A 19,724-nucleotide genomic window follows, 5' to 3' on the forward strand; every position below is an offset into this window, starting at 1 on the left:
TGTCCAGCTCTGGAGCCCTCAGCATAAGACACAGACCTGTTGGAGCTGGTCCAGAAGAGGGCCACGAAAATGATCAGGGGGCTGGAACACCTCTCCTATGAAGAAAGGCTGAGAGAGTTGGGGTTGTTCAGCCTAGAGAAGAGAAGGCTCCGGGGAGACCTTATTGTGGCTTTTCAATACTTAAAGGGGGCTTTTAAGAAAGACGGAGAGAGACTTTTTACCAAGGCCTGTAGGGACAACGGTTTTACACTCAAAGATGGTAGATTTAGATTGGACACTAGGAAGAAATTTTTTACGATGAGGGTGGTGAGGCACTGGAACAGGTTGCCCAGAGAAGTTGTGGATGCCCCATCCCTGGAAGTGTTCAAGATCAGGTTGGACGGGGCTTTGAGCAACCTGATCTAGTGGAAGATGTCCCTGCCCATGGCAGGGGGGTTGGACTAGGTGATCTTTGAAGGTCCCTTCTAACCCAAACCACTCTATGATTCTGTGAAACTGGAAAAGGAATTTGAGTAGTCCATCACCCATTACCAAAAATAATTTAAAATATGAGATTTACTTTTTTCTTAATATGTTCTTTCCAGATTTTTTTTAAGGCAAGGCTTCTCTAAGCATGTACTTTGAGGACTTAATGCAGTTATAGTTATGACTTAGTATTTTGATTATTTTCTAAAAAATTTTATGTTTTACTACTTTTGGTTATACATTCCAATTTAGTATCATTGAGCCTTGTTTTAGAAGAGGAGATTAACTGCATTTTTCCCTGCTCACTATGTACTTTATATTTAACTTTCCACTAATTCTGGCTGAATGAGTGGGCAACGGTATTTGTTGCAGTTCATTGTGTGCATACAGGAAAGTAAGAAATGTAAAACTAAATTCAGCAAAGTAATTCTCAAGGAAAATGTATTTTTTTAAACAATTATTAAAAACAAAGTGTAAAGTGATAGATACACTGAGTCAAAGTTCCCCTGGCTTTTTTGTTTTTTATTACATCCCTCCCACTCCAATTTTTTTTCCTTTCTGTAGTTGCTGTCCTACCTAAGAAAGCAAACCAAATAAGGCCATTTTCCCTCTGAATAAGTCCCCAGAATAGACCCAACTGAGGTGTAATTTACTAGATTTCAGTTGTTTACCCACTCTGGGTGACAAGCATGCGTAGTAGAGATTAGTCCAAGTCATATTATGGAAAGTATATTAAAGACATACATGTTTAATTGCAAAATGCTTCATAATGGACTGTCTTACCTGATAATTTAAGCTTTAATTCTCTAAATACTTGGGCATTGAGTAATTTTACACCTAGAAGTATTAATGTTGAACTCTGTGGCTTGTTCACATTATTCCCATACGTACCTTCCACGTTTGGGGCATTGCCATGCTTTAGTCTGTGCACAGACCTGGGAGCCCGGAGCACTTGTGTTAGCTCTGCTACCACCTTACTTTGAATAGATTGCCAAATTCTTGTATTTTCGTTTCTGCCTCCATAAATTTCCAGGTTTTTTTTCCCTAGACCTTGCATAATTCTTTTGACTTCTGACTGCCTGTTAAGAAATAAAACTGACATTTGTCTCTGGTCTGGGAGAAACGCAGTGGAGGTCTTTTCAGCAAAGGTGAACACACTTTGACAGAGAGGTCTTAGTGACTACATCAGTGGACGAGGGAAGAGCTATGGATGTCGTCTATCTGGACTTCTGTAAGGCCTTTGACACAGTCCCCACAACATCATTCTCTCTAAACTGGAGAGGTATGGATTTGATGGGTGGACTGTTCGGTGGATAAGGAATTGGTTGGATGGTGGCATCCAGTGGTCAACGGCTCAATGTCCAGATGGAGATTAGTGACAAGTGGTGTCCCACAGGCGTCTGTATTGGGTCCGGTAGTGTTTAATATCTTCATCAATGACATAGACAGTGGGATCGAGTGCACCCTCAGCAAGTTTGCAGATGACACCAGGCTGAGTGGTGCATTTGACACACCTGAGGGACGGGATGCCATCCAGATGGACCTGGACAAGCTCAAGAAGTGGGCCCCTGTGAACCTCATGAGGTTTAACAAGGCCAAGTGCAAGGTCCTGCACCTGGGTCGGGGCAACCCCCGGTATCACTACAGGCTGGGGGATGAAGGGATGGAGAGCAGCCCTGCCGAGAAGGACTTGGGGGTACTGGTGGATGAAAAGCTGGACATGAGCCAGCAATGTGCGCTCGCAGCCCAGAAGGCCAATCGTGTCCTGGGCTGCATCCAAAGAAGCGTGGCCAGCAGGTCGAGGGAGGGGATTCTGCCCCTCTGCTCTGCTCTGGGGAGACCCCACCTGGAGTGCTGTGTCCAGCTCTGGGGTCCTCAGCATAAGAAAGACACGGACCTGTTGGAGCGGGTCCAGAAGAGGGCCACAAAAATGATCAGGGGGCTGGAACACCTCTGCTATGAGGAAAGGCTGAGTTGGGGTTGTTCAGCCTAGAGAAGAGAAGGCTTTGGGGAGACCTTATTGCAGCCTATCAGTACTTCAAGGGGGCTTATAAGAAAGATGGAGACAGACTTTTTAGCAGGGCCTGTTGTGACAGGACAAGGAGTAATGGTTTAAAACTAAAGGGGGGTAGATTTAGATTACATGTAAGGAAGAAATTGTTTACGCTGAGGGTGGTGAAGCACTGGCCCAGGTTGCCCAGAGAGGTGGTGGATGCCCCATCCCTGGAAACATTCCAGGTCAGGTTGGACGGGGCTCTGAGCAACCTGACCTAGTTGAAGATGTCCCTGCTCATTGCAAGGGGGTTGGACTAGATGACCTTTAGAGGTCCCTTCCAACCCAAACTATTCTATGATTCTATGATTCTATGATGCAGCAATTTTCATGGTAAGAACTATTTAATAATTATAGCATCAGTCTAATATTATCAGAGTCTTTAGGTTGTACAGTGTCTTGATAGGCCTCTTAAATAAAATAAGGGTATCCAGACCTCAAGTCCTTTTGGGGTTCTGCTGGTATTTGTAAGGGAAAATTCTGACACTGCATATTAAAAGCTTCCCAAATTCTGCTCCAAGAAATCAGAGGCACAGCAATAAAGTCCTTATCTGTCAGCTCCTCATTCTGTGCCTTATCCTGCAAGACCAACCCTTCTCTTGTTTTATTGGAAAAATTGCTTTTGCCCTTACATTTCTTGCAGGAAAATTGACTTATAGGAAGTCTCCCACTGCTTCCCCAATTTATAAATCACTATTTGACAGTGTAGTTCTTTCTACCCTGTGCATAAATGGGGAAGAGACAGATCTGTAGAGACAGATCCTGAAGGAGACCTGTAATAAAATCAGAATTAAAACCAGAAGCAGTCTCACACTTGAGCTAATTCTTCTTTCTTAGGGATGCTCATTCAGGCGTCTTATCCTGGTGCACACTAAGGCGCACTGTGACTTGCATTGTCTTAGGCTTTTTTGTTGGCTGTGTGCAGTCTGTAACTCTGCAGCGAAACTATCACAAAAGGCATTACTTTAAGCTGTTTATTTTACTGTTTCTGTCTGTACCAAATTCTTTCGTGACATACTAGGAGAGCTTATCTTCTATGCTCTGTTGCTTTCTGTGTCCATAGTAAAAATAATTTCTATGTCTACATTTTTGCATATTCTTCCTCTCATAGGAAGTGAGATGACAGAATAGAAGTTGAAAGTGGAAATATGCATAATATCAAGAATCAGTTCTTCCTGAAATATGTTAGAAACCACACATGGCTGACTGCTTGAGTGTAGGGGATATATGGATGAAAAGGGCATGAAGTGGTACTGCTGTACCATACTTGGTACTGCCCATGGGAGCAAAACAGCAGATAACTATGTCCAAACCTTAGCTTTTAGCTCACCCTCACCTCCTTTGGCATTTTCTCTGCTTTAATTTTTGCCATCATATGTATCAAATTTGATAAGTTTATAAAATGAAGTTCGACCTAGTGGTTTAGTCCAGGGCTTAAATCCAGGCACCTGCCTAACTTTAGGAAACTGGGGACAACAAAATCGTATTTGTTATATAAATGATTCACTGGTGACAGGTTACTTTTTCTTCAATTTAACATTCCATTTTTTCCGGCGATTTTTAACTTAAGCCAAAGGCAGCTGTTTCACAGTCAGAACATGCTGATGTTAAAACAGCAGCCTACCAGATCTTGCTCTCAAATAAAATTGTTTGGAAACATCTTATTTTCATTCACAACCTTAATGAGTGACCGTGTGTCCTCTGCTTCCGCTTTAGGCCACCTACATCTGCTGCCAAGTCCAACGTTCAGACACTAGCGTGATAGTCAGTCACATAAAACACTGCATTGCCATATGCTCATGATGCTTGGTCATGAAGTGAGAGAGAGAAAAAAAGTGTTTTGGTTGCAGATTTTACAATAAATTAAGGAAACGGGAAGGACTCACAGAGTCTTTATAACGTATTTCTAAATGAGAAAATGTGTATTGCAATAAAATGAACTATTATACCAACTGCTGACTTTATTCGCATCGCAAACTTGTATGTGCAGTTCTCAGATAGAAACTGGGTCTGCCCAAATTTAAGATTTCATAATGTAGTTTGCAATTTCAAAAGCAGGAGGGCTGTTAGCAAAGATGCTGATTCTACAGTGAATTAACGAGTACTTGAGAGGTGGTTGAGAATAGCTGGTTTTATTATAGGTTCAGGAGATCCTAAAGCAGTCCTGTTACACAACTCTAATATGAACTTATTTGTTCAGTATTTGTTCAAGAGCTGGGCAGCAATGTGGAGTCCTTTAATGGGCAGAGAAAGATCACTCCTCTCTGAATGAGAAAGGGATTCATTTTGGAGACTTTCCTCCTGCAAAGGGGGACAGGCAGAGGGTCACCTCGCTGAAGCAGAGGCTGCTGCAAAAAGGAGAAGCTCAGCCAGCCCCTGTAGCTCCAATGGGAATGGGCCGAGTCTGTTGCCACTCAGAAAGGAGAAATTCAGAAAGAAGAGCAATTGGAGAAGGCAGCAAGACTTGTTTCAACCTCTATTTTAATTCTTTCTCATCTAGTTGTTCTGAGCGAACTCTTATTTAAAGTAAATTTCTAGTTCATATTGTAGGAAAAGGTAGCGTTGGTGGAAATTCCACCAGAAATTCTGAGGGTTGTGTCCTGTCTCACTTCACGTCTGCATTTGCAATTGTATTCATCCTTGCTTTCCCTGCTAGCTCTTACAACAAATTGGGCTTTTATTATTACAACATATTCTTGCAAGTCTACAATTTACTATAGCAATATTTCATCCAAGACAAGAAATTTAGACTGAAGAGGCTTTCAGGAAAAAAAGATTCTTCTTTCTATTATACCCTTGTGGGTCAGTGTTCAGTCTGTTCCCATGTACAAAGCAACTCTTACTTTAGAGAAGAATTCAAATGAGCTCTATCCTAGTTTAAGTATCATGGTAAGTTTTTCTACAAAAGCGTCCATCAATTGTTTTTTAGTTACTTTTTAACCTCTTTCAAAGATGTCTTTGATAGTGGCTGAAGTTGTCATTTTTTTGGTCAAACTGTTTGGTGCATAATGCTGAATTTTTTAGGTAGTCGTTAGGTGTTGCTGCTTGTAATAATGTGCAGTGCAACATGTGAAAGACTACAGAGATGATTTTACTTTGGTGTCAAGTAACCATCTTATTCTGGTTCATTATTAGTGATTTTGTACCCAGAAAACGGTCTTAAATACTGGAAACCTTTATAAAACTGGCAGTATTTTAAACAGCGTGCGTGTAGTCTGTGTGGCCGCTTGGCAGTGTGGACAAATACGATGGTTATCTCGGCAGTTTCTCTTCAAAATGGAAGGTTAACAGCCACTGTGTGCAGCTGTGGCATGAATGTGGGCTTTGAAATTTGGTCTTGCCAGTGGTATGTTTAATGGGTTCATATTCAACCAATTGTTTCCCATCAGAGCCCTTCTCAGCTGTGAGATTGATCTCTTGAGTGGCGATTATTCCTATACACCTTGCGTTTTACTCGTATACCTTGCTCCAGAAGCTTGGCACAAAGTCTGGCCTTTCTCTGACAGGCAATGTAAAAACTAGGGGGATTCTTCAGACATGAAAAAAAGTATATTTTTCTTCTTTCCAGGTTTAAAATTGCACGACTGTCAGAGAGTGCAGCACCGCTCCCAGATTCATTCTAATGTCATTACCAGTTAGGGAGATGATAATACAGCATATGTACAAAGTTCTTTGGCAATGTCTGCAAAAATAGTTTGAAGATTTTTTTAAAAATCAGAAATTTGCAAAATATTGATGAACTCAGCTTTCGATTACTGTACTGTACTGGCTGGCTTCCCTATTCCTGAATTTATGTACTAGAGTTTTGACATCAGTGACAGGTCGTCTGGTTTCAATTACGTCCTGACATTTTTTTCAGTACAAGAGAACAGGTTTACCCACACTGCTGCATAAGCCTCACGTCTGAAAGTTCTTGCTGAGCACACTAAGCTGCGCAGCTGCAGCACTGCAAATAAAGAGGGAAAGCAAAAGAAAAAGAAAAAAAGAAGAGGAGGATAAAAAAAGAAAAAAAAAAGCTACTCTTTCACATGTATTTTGTTGGAGTGAAGCCATAGTAATATGATTTTCACCGTGGAGTGGGAATCCCCAAAATTGCCATTAACGTTTGGGACCCCTGAGCAAACCTTTCCTGCAGGATTGCCGTATACGAAACCTAAACTGAGGCCCCTGCGCATCTGAATTCCAATAAATCATCACTATTACGGGAAATTGTAGTTTTCAGAATTAGACTGGAAGATGCATGGTTTGTTAACGAGATGTGTGTGCTATTTTGTTTTAGAAACTTAAAATGACGTTACCTGGAGTAAGCATCAGTAGAAGTAAAAACAACGTTCCTACGAAGTCAAGGGATGGGGTATGAGTGCGGGAGCTGGTTCAGTCTCTTTCTGTTTAATGTCTGCATTAAGCTGGTTTTGAGAGGCATCAAGTAAAGTGCTTGTCCTGGTTCCCAAAGCAATAACAAAATACTCCTGCTCATAAAATATAAACAAATTATAAATATATTTTTGTACTCATCCCAGTGAATGTTGCATTATATTATGTGCTCATCTGGTTTTTATTATTTTTACCTTAAATTTGTCAGGGTTTGCACTCCTAGGAAATGTATGCTCTTGCAAGGGGAAAAAGGAAAAAAAATAGTTTTCAAATGTTGATTGCAAATAGAAATGGATGAGATATACATAAAAATGGAAATAGTTTTTATTCGCTGGTTTCAGACCACTGATGTTTTTTACTGAGGATTTTGGTAACAATGGGAATGGATAGTTTTGAAGCTGAACAATGTTGCCGGGAGCTCTGATATAAGTAGAGAGATCTGGAGACACAAAGCAGGTGGTTCTTGTATACATTAATTCAGTCTTTCCTAAGCTACGTGTCGACTCCTTCAGTTCAGGGCTTTGTGTCTAGATAAGATGGAAGAGGGTGGCTGTGAGTGCCTCTGGCTTTTAAGTAAATGTCAAATACAACTACAGTTGTAAAAATAGTAATTGCAGAAGAAAAGTCATATCCATTTATCAGTATGGGATGTCAAAGGGAAAGCGGTGAATCTGCATATGCATTTGCAAGTTTGCATAGCACAGAAAAAGGGATTATTGCAGAATACATTATGTTCTTTGCATCCTAAGTTGTCAGAAAGGGACAAGATAAAGAAATCATACTTTCATTATGAAGCAGTCCAGTTCTTAACACTTCGAATAAAACCCAGATACCCAGTAGAGGCTCAGAGGAGTTTTACTGCAGTGCTCCAGCCATGCAGACCTGTTGCAAATTGTGTCGTTTGCGTGAAGGGTGAGATGGCTTAGCGAAAACAATATTTACTTTCTTATTTAAAAATCAATTTTCATAAGACCTGGAAGAAGAGAGTATAATTTCAACGTGTTCTCTGAAGTATGAATTTGTAACAATATTTTTAATTATGATGAATTTCAAGTGACAGTCTTTTACAGTCTAACAATGCTGGTCGATGCTTCCCCTCGTGATACAATTTTTCTGGGGAAACACGTAGTTCTGCAAATTTTTCAGGTCATTTGGTAACCTCAGCTCCTGAAATAAGAGGACGCTTGTCTGCTCTACAGGTTTGGAAGTCATTAGTTACCCGAGGTCAAGTGGCTTGCGTAGACAAAGCAAAGGTTAAAGATGATGTTCTATTATGTCTAAATATGATGGTCTAGTATGTGTATTGTATGAAGTCTAATAGTTTGTAACATACCCACGTAGTCTCAGTTGAAATAATTCCTTAGTGATTTGCAGGATGCTGAACCAGTGACTTGAAGCTGTCATTTATTGGTAGGATGAGAGAATACTTAATCTGTGATTTTTATTTTGCAATTGTTCATTAGCATCATGGATTCCCCTTGGAAAAAGAAAGGGAAAACAGAAAAAGTTGAATTGAGAATATGTCATAAGGTGGCAAAACAGTTTGGAGCTAGAAATGTGATGTATAATGGGATGCTGTAGATGGGTACTTTGTGTTTAGTGCACGTGAAAATATTGTTATTAACCCACTGTAGAATGTTTAGGGAAGAAATCTCCAGTCTGCAAATGATATCTCGTACATTGGCAGAAAGGTCACCATCAATCACCATGGAAGGGAAATTATCAATCGAAAGTTCTGTAAGGCTTCTTTCCCAGATTCAAGCAGAATATTGGCAAACGTGACTGTCGTAGTTTAACCTCAGTCGGCAACTGAGCACCACACAGCTGCTTGCTCACTCCCCCCCACCCGGTGGGATGGGGGAGAGAATTGGAAGAGCACAAGTGAGAAAAACTCGTGGGTTGAGATAAAAACAGTTCAATAATGGAAATAAAATGATAATAATAATAATATGATAATAATAATAATAATACACAAAGCAAGTGATGCACAGTGCAATTGCTCACCACCCGCCAACCGATGCCCAGCCAGTCCCCGAGCAGCGGCCCCCCCGGCCAGCTTTCCCCAGTTTATGTACTGAGCATGATGACACATGGTATGGAATGTCCCTTTGGCCAGTTTGGCTGTGCCCCCTCCCAGCTTCTCGTGCACCTCCAGCCTTCTCAGTCGGTAGAGCATGGGAAACTAAAAAGTCCTTGGCTAGTGTAAGCACTACCTAGCAACAACTAAAACATCAGTGCGTTATCAACTTTGTTCTCATCCTAAATCCAAAACACAGCACTGTACCAGCTACTAGGAAAGAAATTAACTCTGTCCCTGCCGAAACCAGGACAGCGACCTCACTCTGAAGCTCTGCTTTCAGAAAAATTTGCCTGCTTATAGTAGACTGCCATTGTAATGAGCAGTTGTAGCATTTTCTTTGTCTGCTTTAAAAAATGTCCAAATTACATACATTTAGTAAAATAGCTTAGCTAAGTGAATTTACTTTGAACTATTTATCGTAGTTCATAGTGATATGGGTCTAAATAAATGGGATTTTGTCATGATGAAGTGACAAATGAAATGCAAATTAGATCTTTAAAAAAATTAAAGCATAAGAGAGAGATATAATTGCAGTAAAATGCATTGATAATAACTACTTTAAAAAGAACCCCCAAATGAATATACAAGATGTGTCATTGATAACTAACAGAAGGTATCTAGTTAGTGCTAATTTCAGCACAGGAGGAGACAGCTGGCAGAAAGCCAGCAGAGGAAAAGTTTCAAGTCCCACATCTTGTCTCTAGTTTTCCTGTTGGTTATAAAGTGGAAGCTTCAACATAGTTTTAGAAAATTATGTTTTATGATGTTGATATGTTGTTTTTTTCAAATGACATAGGAAGCGTTTTTTCCTTTTACTTTTTCAAAATATTAATTTTCTTTTTCATTTGAGCCCCGAGTGAAAGAATAAAACTGAACACAAAAGTTGCTATGACCTATAAGCTGGACTTTCAGACAGTGTTTCAGATCTGAACCAACTCTGATATCTCCCATTTCAGTTTCAGACACTTTAGAAAACAAAATGGAAAGCCCATAACGGCTGTTATTTGCATTCATGTAATGTTGTCTTTGCTTTATCTTACAGTATGCCAGAGTGCTCTGCACAAATGATGCAGAGATGTATCCTCTGGCCCATGTCATAACATCATGTGGGAGCAAAATTGTGGTGTGCATGTTTTTGGGAAGAAATACAGATGTGTAGTGGGGCAAAGCTGTAGCTGTAGCAAGCGTGCCGGCCTGGGCGGTAGGAGGTCCAGGACTCTTGGGTACTGTGAAGAGCAAACCTCTCTTACCATTAGATGTAGCTATTGTCAGCCAAATTAAAAGTTGTATTTAAAGTATGGAATTGAAAATAGTTTTTATTAAAATACACTTAACATGCCAAAAATACAGTATATATTTTATTTAAATTCCGTAGACACACATGTAAGCCAACTTTTTTGGTCAGTTTTTCCCTCTCAAGTTCATGACTTGCTATTGTTCACCCAGATTGGCTATTCTGGTAGGGATCTGAGAGATACTTCACGCTTTCTCCTTAATCAGGCATGAAGAAAAGGGGAGGAGAACAGAAAAAACATGGGGATGCATTTTTCCCTGCCTATAGCCTCCTGCAACCTTGCTAAATCTCTCCCTGAATGTTATCCCTCTCCTGTCTACTGTAGACTCTAACCCCACATTTTCATTATGTACATTTTTGTCATTCGTTCACAATCACCATAGCCATGACAAGAAAGGAAATGTGGTCTGCTATTGCGTTTGATGAGCTTAAATTAAAAAAGATATTAAAAAAAAAAAAGATGAAAGATTGAACCAAGAGATATTTTTAACTTTTTATATTAACATGATTACCTTTTTTTTGGAAACACGTCAACCAGATTTGACCAAGGATGGGAGGTGACATTTCAAAGATGTAGGGAGATTGATTCTTTTTTTAGTTTGTAGGCAGGGATGGAGGGGGGTAGTTGAAAACTAAAGCAAATTTTGTCTTTCTAACAGCATAGTGTTGGATTTAGTAGCTAGAAGATGGCTGCTTTCTTCTTGCCTTTAGCTTAGTGTGAGAATTGGTGGAGTTCCTCTGCTCTTTAGCATTCATTTTTCAGGAAGCTGTTCAGAACATTATACTTCTAAAACTTCTACTCAATTTTGTCAAATTTGGTTGAAATAATAAAAGTATTTTTAAAAAATGACTGTAAGGGGACAAATGAATACGGAGACTGTGTGATTGAATAAACCTTGTTTTATTATGAAACCTGGTACACACGAGCAAGTCTGAGCCAGCTGCATAGGGATTTTTGCCTTTTTTCTCTGCAAGCATTGTCATGAAACTCAAACTTAGCTGGATTGTCTCCATATTTCCCCCCAGCCAATCAATTAACAGAAACATTAATTTTTTATAAATGTCACACTGTTATAAAATTACTTTGTGTCAGTTGTTTTTCCCCTGGAACTAATTTTTATAGCACAGGGAGAAGTACTAAAGTGTATAATTTTTTGGATCTGAACAAGATTTGTTACAGTAGGATAATAACCGCATGCTTTTAAACAGATGGGACATTTATTTTTTGGGCCTGCTTTCTTTCATCACAAAACATTTAATGAAAAATACAACTGTTTATCAGTAAAGTTTTTCTTCTCACCCATCCCGATGAGATATCGCCGTCACATATGAGAATCAGATCACTATCACACGTCATCCTAAGCAAGTATCGACTGATAATTTTTTTTTTATTTCTTGCTAATCCAAGGAAGGATTGTTGTTGGGTTTTTAATGGTCTTGCAGTATGTTAAACTAATGTTACTTCTATTTTGCTGCAATTTTTGCTTTGGGAAGGGAAAGATTTGGGAGCAGAAAGAAAGATGTCTCAAGATGGGTCATTATGGTTGACCTCTGAAATTTTATATCAAAAGTGCCAAGTTTCCTTCATGAAGTTTTAACCTCTGAGATTCCAGTTAATGTATTTGGCATTTTCTTATGACTACAGTGAAATGTACTGACCTTCCTGGCATTTTACTCAAACTTTTTGTAAATTTTTACTGTTGCAAGGAGGTGTTAAGACTATGCTATAGAAGACTACTACACTCTTGAGCACTCTGGAATAAGTATGGAAAAAACTCAACTGGGGACCAATACTTACTGCTTTTCATAGACTTCCTCTGACCTGCCTGTGCAGTGCTGAACAACCTTCCATCAAAAATTCTTGCCTTGAAGATAGACTTTCTTAGCATGCTGCTCAGTATTCACTAGCAAAAAACTAAAGTTTCCCTTCCTTTTGGATTTGCAAGCTCCGCTGCATGAGCTGTGTTATAGGAGACCTGTGCTTGTGGTGTGAAACTATAAGAATTCCTGTTCGCTCCGTTCTTAAAAGTGTAAATTGTAATTTACAAAAGCAGGACAAAATGTTTTCCTTTCTTCTCACTTTCATCTGAATTTCTGTCTCAGGAAAGAGTTTGCAGTTTCTAAAATTTCTGCACTTTCATAAAGCTCTGCTCATAGATATGATGTGTATACAGGCAGGAAGAAGGAAGCTCTTAAATAATTCTGCAGTAACATTCCCCATTTCTCCTTAATATTCTCATGGAAATTTTACTCTACAGTGAATGTAGAGTTGCCCTCAGATTTTTCCTATAATGAGGCCTAGGGAATCCCAGTTTTTGAGCTAGGATATGGCTACCTGTTTGCTATACTCCTGCTTCTTGTTCTCTTTGATTTTCTGTTTCAATTCTACCAGCTAAAAGACATTTGGTACTTTTTAATAAGAACCTGGTTAAGATATGGCATTAAAAAGAAATAGTATTTCAAGAATACTTAGCAGCTGTCCTGGTACCTATTTGCTTTCAGATAAGGTAGCTGTATTTTGCTATTGTTTGTTTAGAAAATATCTTTTTCTAAAAAGAAAAAGATATTTCTAAAAGAAAGTATCTTTTTATATAGTACTTTGTTCAGGTACAGTGTATTGTGTTCGTTCTTTATGACAGCTATATCAACTTGAGTTTTTGTGAGGGTACATAATTGGAAAAGTAGGCTGTTAATTGCACACTCAGCAGGTTTGATCTACAGTCATTGGCAGACAAGAAACATTGACTCACAAAAATATCAATGTTCCTACAAAGCCATTTATTACTATCTTTCTAAAAGAGTCTCATATGGCAGAGCCATAATGCAGTGCAGAAAAGGAGACATAAACCTGAAGTCCACCAAGAATGAGCACTGCACTCACACTTTAAAGTGGCCAACAACCTATTTCCCATGATTGGGTTGTAAAGAATATAATGTGTGTCATTTTTCTGCTCTTTAGAACAGCTAAATTTTCCGTGTGGAACTGTTGTTTGGCACTTCTAGTAAATTGTGTATGCGTGCTGCTCATCAAACCGATAGTAATACAGGTTCTGATATATTGGTATATCCACTGCATCATTTGGAACTATTATACAGAGTAAAAACCATTGTTATTCTTTTGAATTAAAAAAGAATAATCAAAGGCCTCAAACAAGGGGATAAAGATCAATGAGCAGGAAGTAGTCAAAAAGAAATGTCTAATTTTTCAGGAGGAAGTGGCAAGCCTTACAGAGAGAGAAGAATCAGTAGATAATGTGTTTTGCGGGTTTAGTAAGGTTTTTCACATTCCTTCTCATGACACTTTAAGCTGAAGAAACATGGTTTAGATTACTCTGCTGTATGGCGATTGCAGAACTCGTTGGAAAACCACCTATGGAAAGCAGTTATGAGTGATTCATAGTGAGACTGGAAGGGTATGTTGAATGGAGCTCAGCAAAGACTGTTTTCATTACCAACCCAGGTTGTGGACTAGAAGGCATTCTTATTACATTTGCAGATGCAAGGAAGCTGGGAGAGATTGCAAGTGTGTCAGAATACAGAATTAAAATTCAAAATTGCTTGAATAACTGGACTGAAAAATGTAAGAATTCTTATAGGAACAAGGACATACTACTAAGTTTAGGTGGGAGCACTTTGTTAATTCTCCGGTGTGCCTTTCCAGTAGGGTATAGACTAATTATAGAGAATTCAGAGTACAGTCATGGTTATGATTAGACATCTACACAGCATGATCTGAGGGAAGAATGAGAGAATTGGGGTTATTTAACTTGACAGAAGACCAGGAGGTACATAACAGCCCCCCAGTATGTTACCTCTTTTACTGATTTTGGCTGGCGTAAAGTTAGTTTTCTTCGTAGTAGCTTGTATGGTGGTATGATTTGGATTTGTGCTGAAAACAGTGTTAATAATACAGGGATGATTTCGATATTGCTGAGCAGTACTTACACAGAGTCAAGGCCTTTCCTGCTCCTCACAGCGCCCTGGCAGCAAGTAGGCTGGGGGTGCACAAGAAGTTGGGAGGGGACACAGCTGGGACAGCTGACCTCAACTGGCCAAAGGGATATTCCACACCGTATGACGTCATGCTCAGCATATAAAGCTGGGGAAGAAGGAGGAAGGGGGGGACGTTCAGAGTGATGGTGTTTGCCTTCCCAAGTCACCGTTATGCGTGATGGAGCCCTGCTTTCCTGGAGATGGCTGAACACCTGCCTGCCGATGGGAAGGAGTGAATGAATTCCTTGTTTTGCTTTGCTTGCATGTGCGGCTTTTGCTTTGCCTATTAAACTGTCTTTATCTCAACCCACGAGTTTTCTCACTTTTACCCTTCTGATTCTCTCCCCCGTCCCACTGGGGTGGAGTGAGTGAGTGGCTCTGTGGGGTTTAGCTGCCTACTGGGGTTAAACCACAACACATCTGCTGTAAAAAAGAAGAGAAGGACAAAAAGAACAGATTTTTTGTGTTTCTGGTTAAAGCAAATAATGAAATAAAGCTGCAGTAAAATAGATTTATACAGGGTATTTGAAAAAAATAGTAAGTTATGGCAAAGTTATGGAAGTGATTGTCTAGGAAGGCCGTGGTGGCTTTACCATGGAAGCCCCTGATATCCAACTAGACAGAAATGTCTCACGAATGATTAGGTGTAACAAGATCCTCTTGTGGGAAAAGGAGATGGAGCAGATGTCTTCTTCAGGTTCAAGATCTTCTAATTTTCATTACAATCTTGCAAGGTTGCCATATGTGATCATCCATCCTCACCATTTTAATTGGTGGGTGTGTGTTCAGGCATATAAACTTGTCAAGCTGTATCCTCCATTGTTGATGAGTGAATAAATTAGATCTTTTATTTTTACATTTATGAGACTATAAAGGCTTCCCTCGCCTATCAAAACAGAAACTTACACATTTACTAATGGGTTGTAGGAAGCAAATGAAGCTTGAATTCAGTTCTTTTCATTTTGACAACTGTTATTGATATGAAGTGTAATGAAAACAGCCTGTCTGTTGTTAGGCTTTTAGCTATTTGGTATGCTGTTTCCAGCCTTTAATTTACAAGGATGAAATAATTGACCTTGTATCCTTACAGGGCTGACTGGGAATTACTGACTGCAGTTATATTTTATTTAGCCGGTAGCGCTGTGCCATTGAGAATAAATGGACGTGTGTCTGGTTAAATGTTCTCCTAGAGATTTTTGGTACTTGATAGCCTTCTGATTGCACAAATACGGACTGAAAAAACCTTGCACATGATGAACAATGATGAATTCAAAGGAAATGAAGCAGAAAATATACATTAATATCACTACTGCTGAGTTTGGATTCTCATGGCAAATATAGAATATTTTGCTTTACTGTCCTACAGCTGAGCCCCAAGGTACTTGTGAAATAGCATGCTTTTTGGTGTAAGAATTATTTTAGTGTAATTATTGTTTCCTTCAGTTGCATCTGGTTACTACAAAAGCTAAAACAACTTAATTCTTGTTGTTTACATCATAGATGTGACTATCCTTTGAAGAGAGTCCGAGGATAACTACTAAACATAATTAAGCCTTGCAGAGCTCCCAAGGACAGAGCCGTGGCATCATAGCAAGTTACTGACTTTTTTTGTTGCAATTAGGGTCACATTTCTGTCAATTTGACAAAATGGAGTTGCATGTCGGTTGTATCACAGCTAAATTTTCCTGAGAAGGTTACATGAGCTCTGTGATTGACATAGTGAAGGATATGACCTGGAGAATTTGAGACATCGTAAAAACCACTTCTTGCTGACAATAACTTGACACCTCCCCCTCCTCTATACACATTTTTGAGCTATGCCCCATCCTACTACTCTGACGCACGTATCTTGTTGGGGTATGTCTAATCATAATTCATATGTAATTATTTTTAATTATTAATTTTGAGAGTTATGTAAAGAGTGGGTTTTCTTGAATAAGAAAGGTTATTGGCAGCTGTCAGCAAAGAGCTTTGCTAAATTTGCTATGAAGAAAGCCTAGCATGGTTACTTGGCAAGGAATAATCTCAAACTAAAAGTCTAAAGATTTTGACTTGAAGCACCAAACTGCCTTTTGCCCAAATTGCCGTTTGCCATTCCATTACACCAGCATTATCATAGAGCTTTCTTTTGTTTTGACTATCCACGTTTCTGACTGGCAGTTTAATACCAGCCTTTCACACTGCTCTACAGCAACCTCACTTGCTCCAAGTGCCTTTCATCATGCCCTCTCCGGCTTTTTTTTGCCTCCTGCTCCTAACTACTCATCCTTGAACTTCCCACCCCTCCTCAACTTGCTGGTGTATACTCTATTTCCTTCTTTCTGTGCTTTTTCTGCCATACCTATTTAAATGTTAAGATACACAACACAGGAGTAAGAGATCGGTTCATCCCATGCTATTGTGGGTACCTTGCTGCAGTATTTGAGGGATGCGTCACCCTTGGGGCCTTCTCTCCCTTGCTCCCTGGGACAGTGACCTATACCAGATTATTTTCCCTAGAAGAGTTTACTTTCCTGTTTAAACAAGCAAAGCCATATTGGCTAACGTCTTGGTAGTTGTCCACTGAAGCTTCATTTCCCATCTTCTTGCCATGCATCTGCTCTTCTTCTTGCTTAAAGTCTGCCTGGTCTTTTAAATCCTTGCATAGTTTTGCAAACAGATTTATTGTTGAAAATACATTATTAGTACGGTGCCTAACACAGAGCCTCTGGGTGGCACCACAACATGAATAATGATAATTATAATGAGTCGAGTCAGCCATTAAATCACTTCACCTTCAAATCTTGGCTATGTGTGGAAGCCTTTTTTATTTCTAGAGCTGACTTCTTCCAAATCTAAAATTCATTACTCTGTGCATTTTTCATCTCCACAGACGTGCTGGTGCTCAGAGAAAACTGGGCCGCAAAAAGAAACTGAAAAAGCTTTAATTAAAAAGCAAATAGCATTTTTCAGCAGGGAAAAGAGGTAGTGAGATCTCCCCCAGGCTTTTCTTACTATAAAAAGATCCTTCTATTTTTGTTTCACTTGCCTTTTAAAATCCACCACCTACCTTATTTATTCATCCCCACTTGGAGTTTACTGATCCAGTTGTAAGAGAGGTGTTCAAAATTAGCAGTTGTGCTGTGGCAGCCTTAAGGGGTATACGACTTTCTTCTGTAGAAGCAAAATTGCAGGCTCTGCACATTACTTGTACAGCTACTCAGCCAGGGGGATGAAGCTCTAATAATGTCAGTACCTTTTATTTTCAATATTTAATTGCCCAGTGTGTAAAGACAGATTACTTTTGGCAATAAGTAGAGCAAGTAAGATGTGGGGGGTTTTATTTTTTATTTTTCAGAACAGACCAGGCTGATTGGAGAAGACAAAGTGAAATGCTGTGGTTATCATCGCACTTCAATTTTCACAGTTTCTTTTAGGATGGTATGGGTTAGCGATTCCACTAGTGATATTCTGGGGAGAATTAAGAAATTTAGCATACGTATCTTTTAAAATATTATTCGCTTCTTTGAATAAATAATGTGCTTATCACATTTCCAAACTTTGCCGAGTTGGCTGAGTTGTGGTAGAACTGCTCTGAAAGCTTTTGTATGCAGCTTACTCTTTTGTATTCAAAATCAAAGCGATGAAAGCCCTTTACAATTTATTAGCTATTTGATGACCAATTTGAAATCAACTGTGATCTTTCTTTGTACTTCACAAGAGCATATCTTGTTCTGTCATATTTAGCTGTAATTGGCATCTTTATTGGCAGTCTTAAGAAAATGAAATGGTGAGGTGGGCCCTGGGAGCTGATTAGACCCTCTTAATTACTGAATGTTCGTACTCCTGGGAGACACTCGACTGTAGCTGTGGCAAAGGGGAACTTTACCCTACTGCTCCTTTTTTTAATTAGCTTTGCAAAAATGCAGCAACTAACACTCTGCTGAGCTTTCAGTCCACCATCCTTCATATAAATAAAAAACGAGAATTATTTTCTTAAAACCAATTTAATTTCTTTCTGAATGTTGGACAGTGTATTTCTAAGCGCTTCCTCAGGTGTTGAATGTTTCCATGTACTGGAACATGTCATCTGTCCCATGGTGTAGTTTGATCTTCTCAGAGATGAAATCCTGGTTTTACTTTAGTTGGTAAGAGTTTGATTTTTGGTTGAGTGACAACAAGGATTTCACCTTTGATGCCACGTGTTAAGATGGCTTGGCCATCAGCTTATGTAGTGAATGATGTTTCCTGGGTTTAGGGAGTAAGATGTCTTTAGTATTTTTTCTTAATTAACATTTAAAATTATTACAATGTTATACTGTTGAAAAGTACTATGCAGAAAACATGTAAAACTTGCTTATTCTTACAGTGTTGGAGTTGCTCTGAGCTATACTGACAATACCACATTTTTTTTTGAAATTGTGGCTTATGAAATTCGGAAGTGACACGTAAATATCGACTCTGAAATGACTACAAGCTACAGCTTGATTGTTCTGAAAACTATAGTGCTTTTCAAATAATGTTTGGGATTTTGAGGATTTCTTCATCAGTTGGTACAATTTGATTGCTGTGGAAAGCTCTACTCTCCGTGTGAATGTTTAAAATGTCTCTGTGTACAAGTCCCTCTTGAGATAAGATTTGACTTCTGAAATGTGCCTCTTTAAGGCTGCTTTGAAATGGAGGATTTGCACGCAACATCTTCCAAGTGGCATGGATGTTACTTATGAGCGCTCCTGTTTTGAAAAGCATAAACTCCAGTCAATCAATCAATCAATGATTCAATCAGTCAATCTTTTCTCCTACATCAGGGCTTTTCTTCATCCTTCTAACTGACTTGGTCCTTATGCTAACTCAGAATATGCAGTGTGATAAAACTGCAGCTGGAGGTGATTTGACAGCCTTATTTTTTTTTTTTTTTAGCTCATTACTTATGATCATAGAATCATAGAATCATTGAGGTTGGAAAAGACCTCTGAGATCATCGAGTCCAACCATCGACCCAACACCACCACCCACTAAACCATGTCCCTAAGTGCCTCATCTACACGTCTTTTAAATACCTCCAGGGAGGGGGACTCCACCACTTCCCTGGGCAGCCTGTTCCAATGTTTAACCACTCTTTCAGTAAAGACATTTTTCCTCACGTCCAATCTAAACCTCCCCTGGCACAACTTGAGGCCATTTCCTCTCATCCTATTGCTTGTTACTTGGGAGAAGAGACCGACACCCACCTCACTACAACCTCCTTTCATGACAATCGCATATAAAAGGCCTTCTCCTTTTTTGTTAGGGCACAGATGTTAGACAGTAATCCTTCAGAGCAGTCTCTACATAGCTGGCTGTTTTGCATTTGACAGCGTAGAAAACCATGAGAGTTTGCAACTACATTTAACCTTCTGCCATCAAATGTATGCATAAAGCTTTAAGGCTTGTGGTTTAAAATCTTTTAGTAATATAAAAACTTTTGATGTCATCAATTTTGTTGC

At 39.3% G+C, this 19,724-nt stretch overlaps 1 protein-coding gene across 3 annotated transcripts in view; it reads left to right on the top strand.

Moving 5' to 3' along the window:
- Positions 1–19,724, top strand: part of TRAPPC9 (trafficking protein particle complex subunit 9) — a 549,779-nt gene that overhangs the window by 310,193 nt on the left and 219,862 nt on the right. The window contains exon 22 of one of the 3 annotated variants that reach the window (XM_076329047.1): positions 15,760–15,801. The exons of the other annotated variants lie outside the window; for them this stretch is intronic. Within the exon in view, the coding sequence (XP_076185162.1) occupies positions 15,760–15,776 (17 nt within the window). The 3' untranslated portion in view covers positions 15,777–15,801. Of the gene's footprint in view, positions 1–15,759; positions 15,802–19,724 lie in introns of those variants that run through there. 3 annotated transcript variants of the gene reach the window in all.

This window comes from Aptenodytes patagonicus, chromosome 2 (assembly GCF_965638725.1).
Source record: "Aptenodytes patagonicus chromosome 2, bAptPat1.pri.cur, whole genome shotgun sequence".
Lineage (NCBI taxonomy): Eukaryota > Metazoa > Chordata > Aves > Sphenisciformes > Spheniscidae > Aptenodytes > Aptenodytes patagonicus.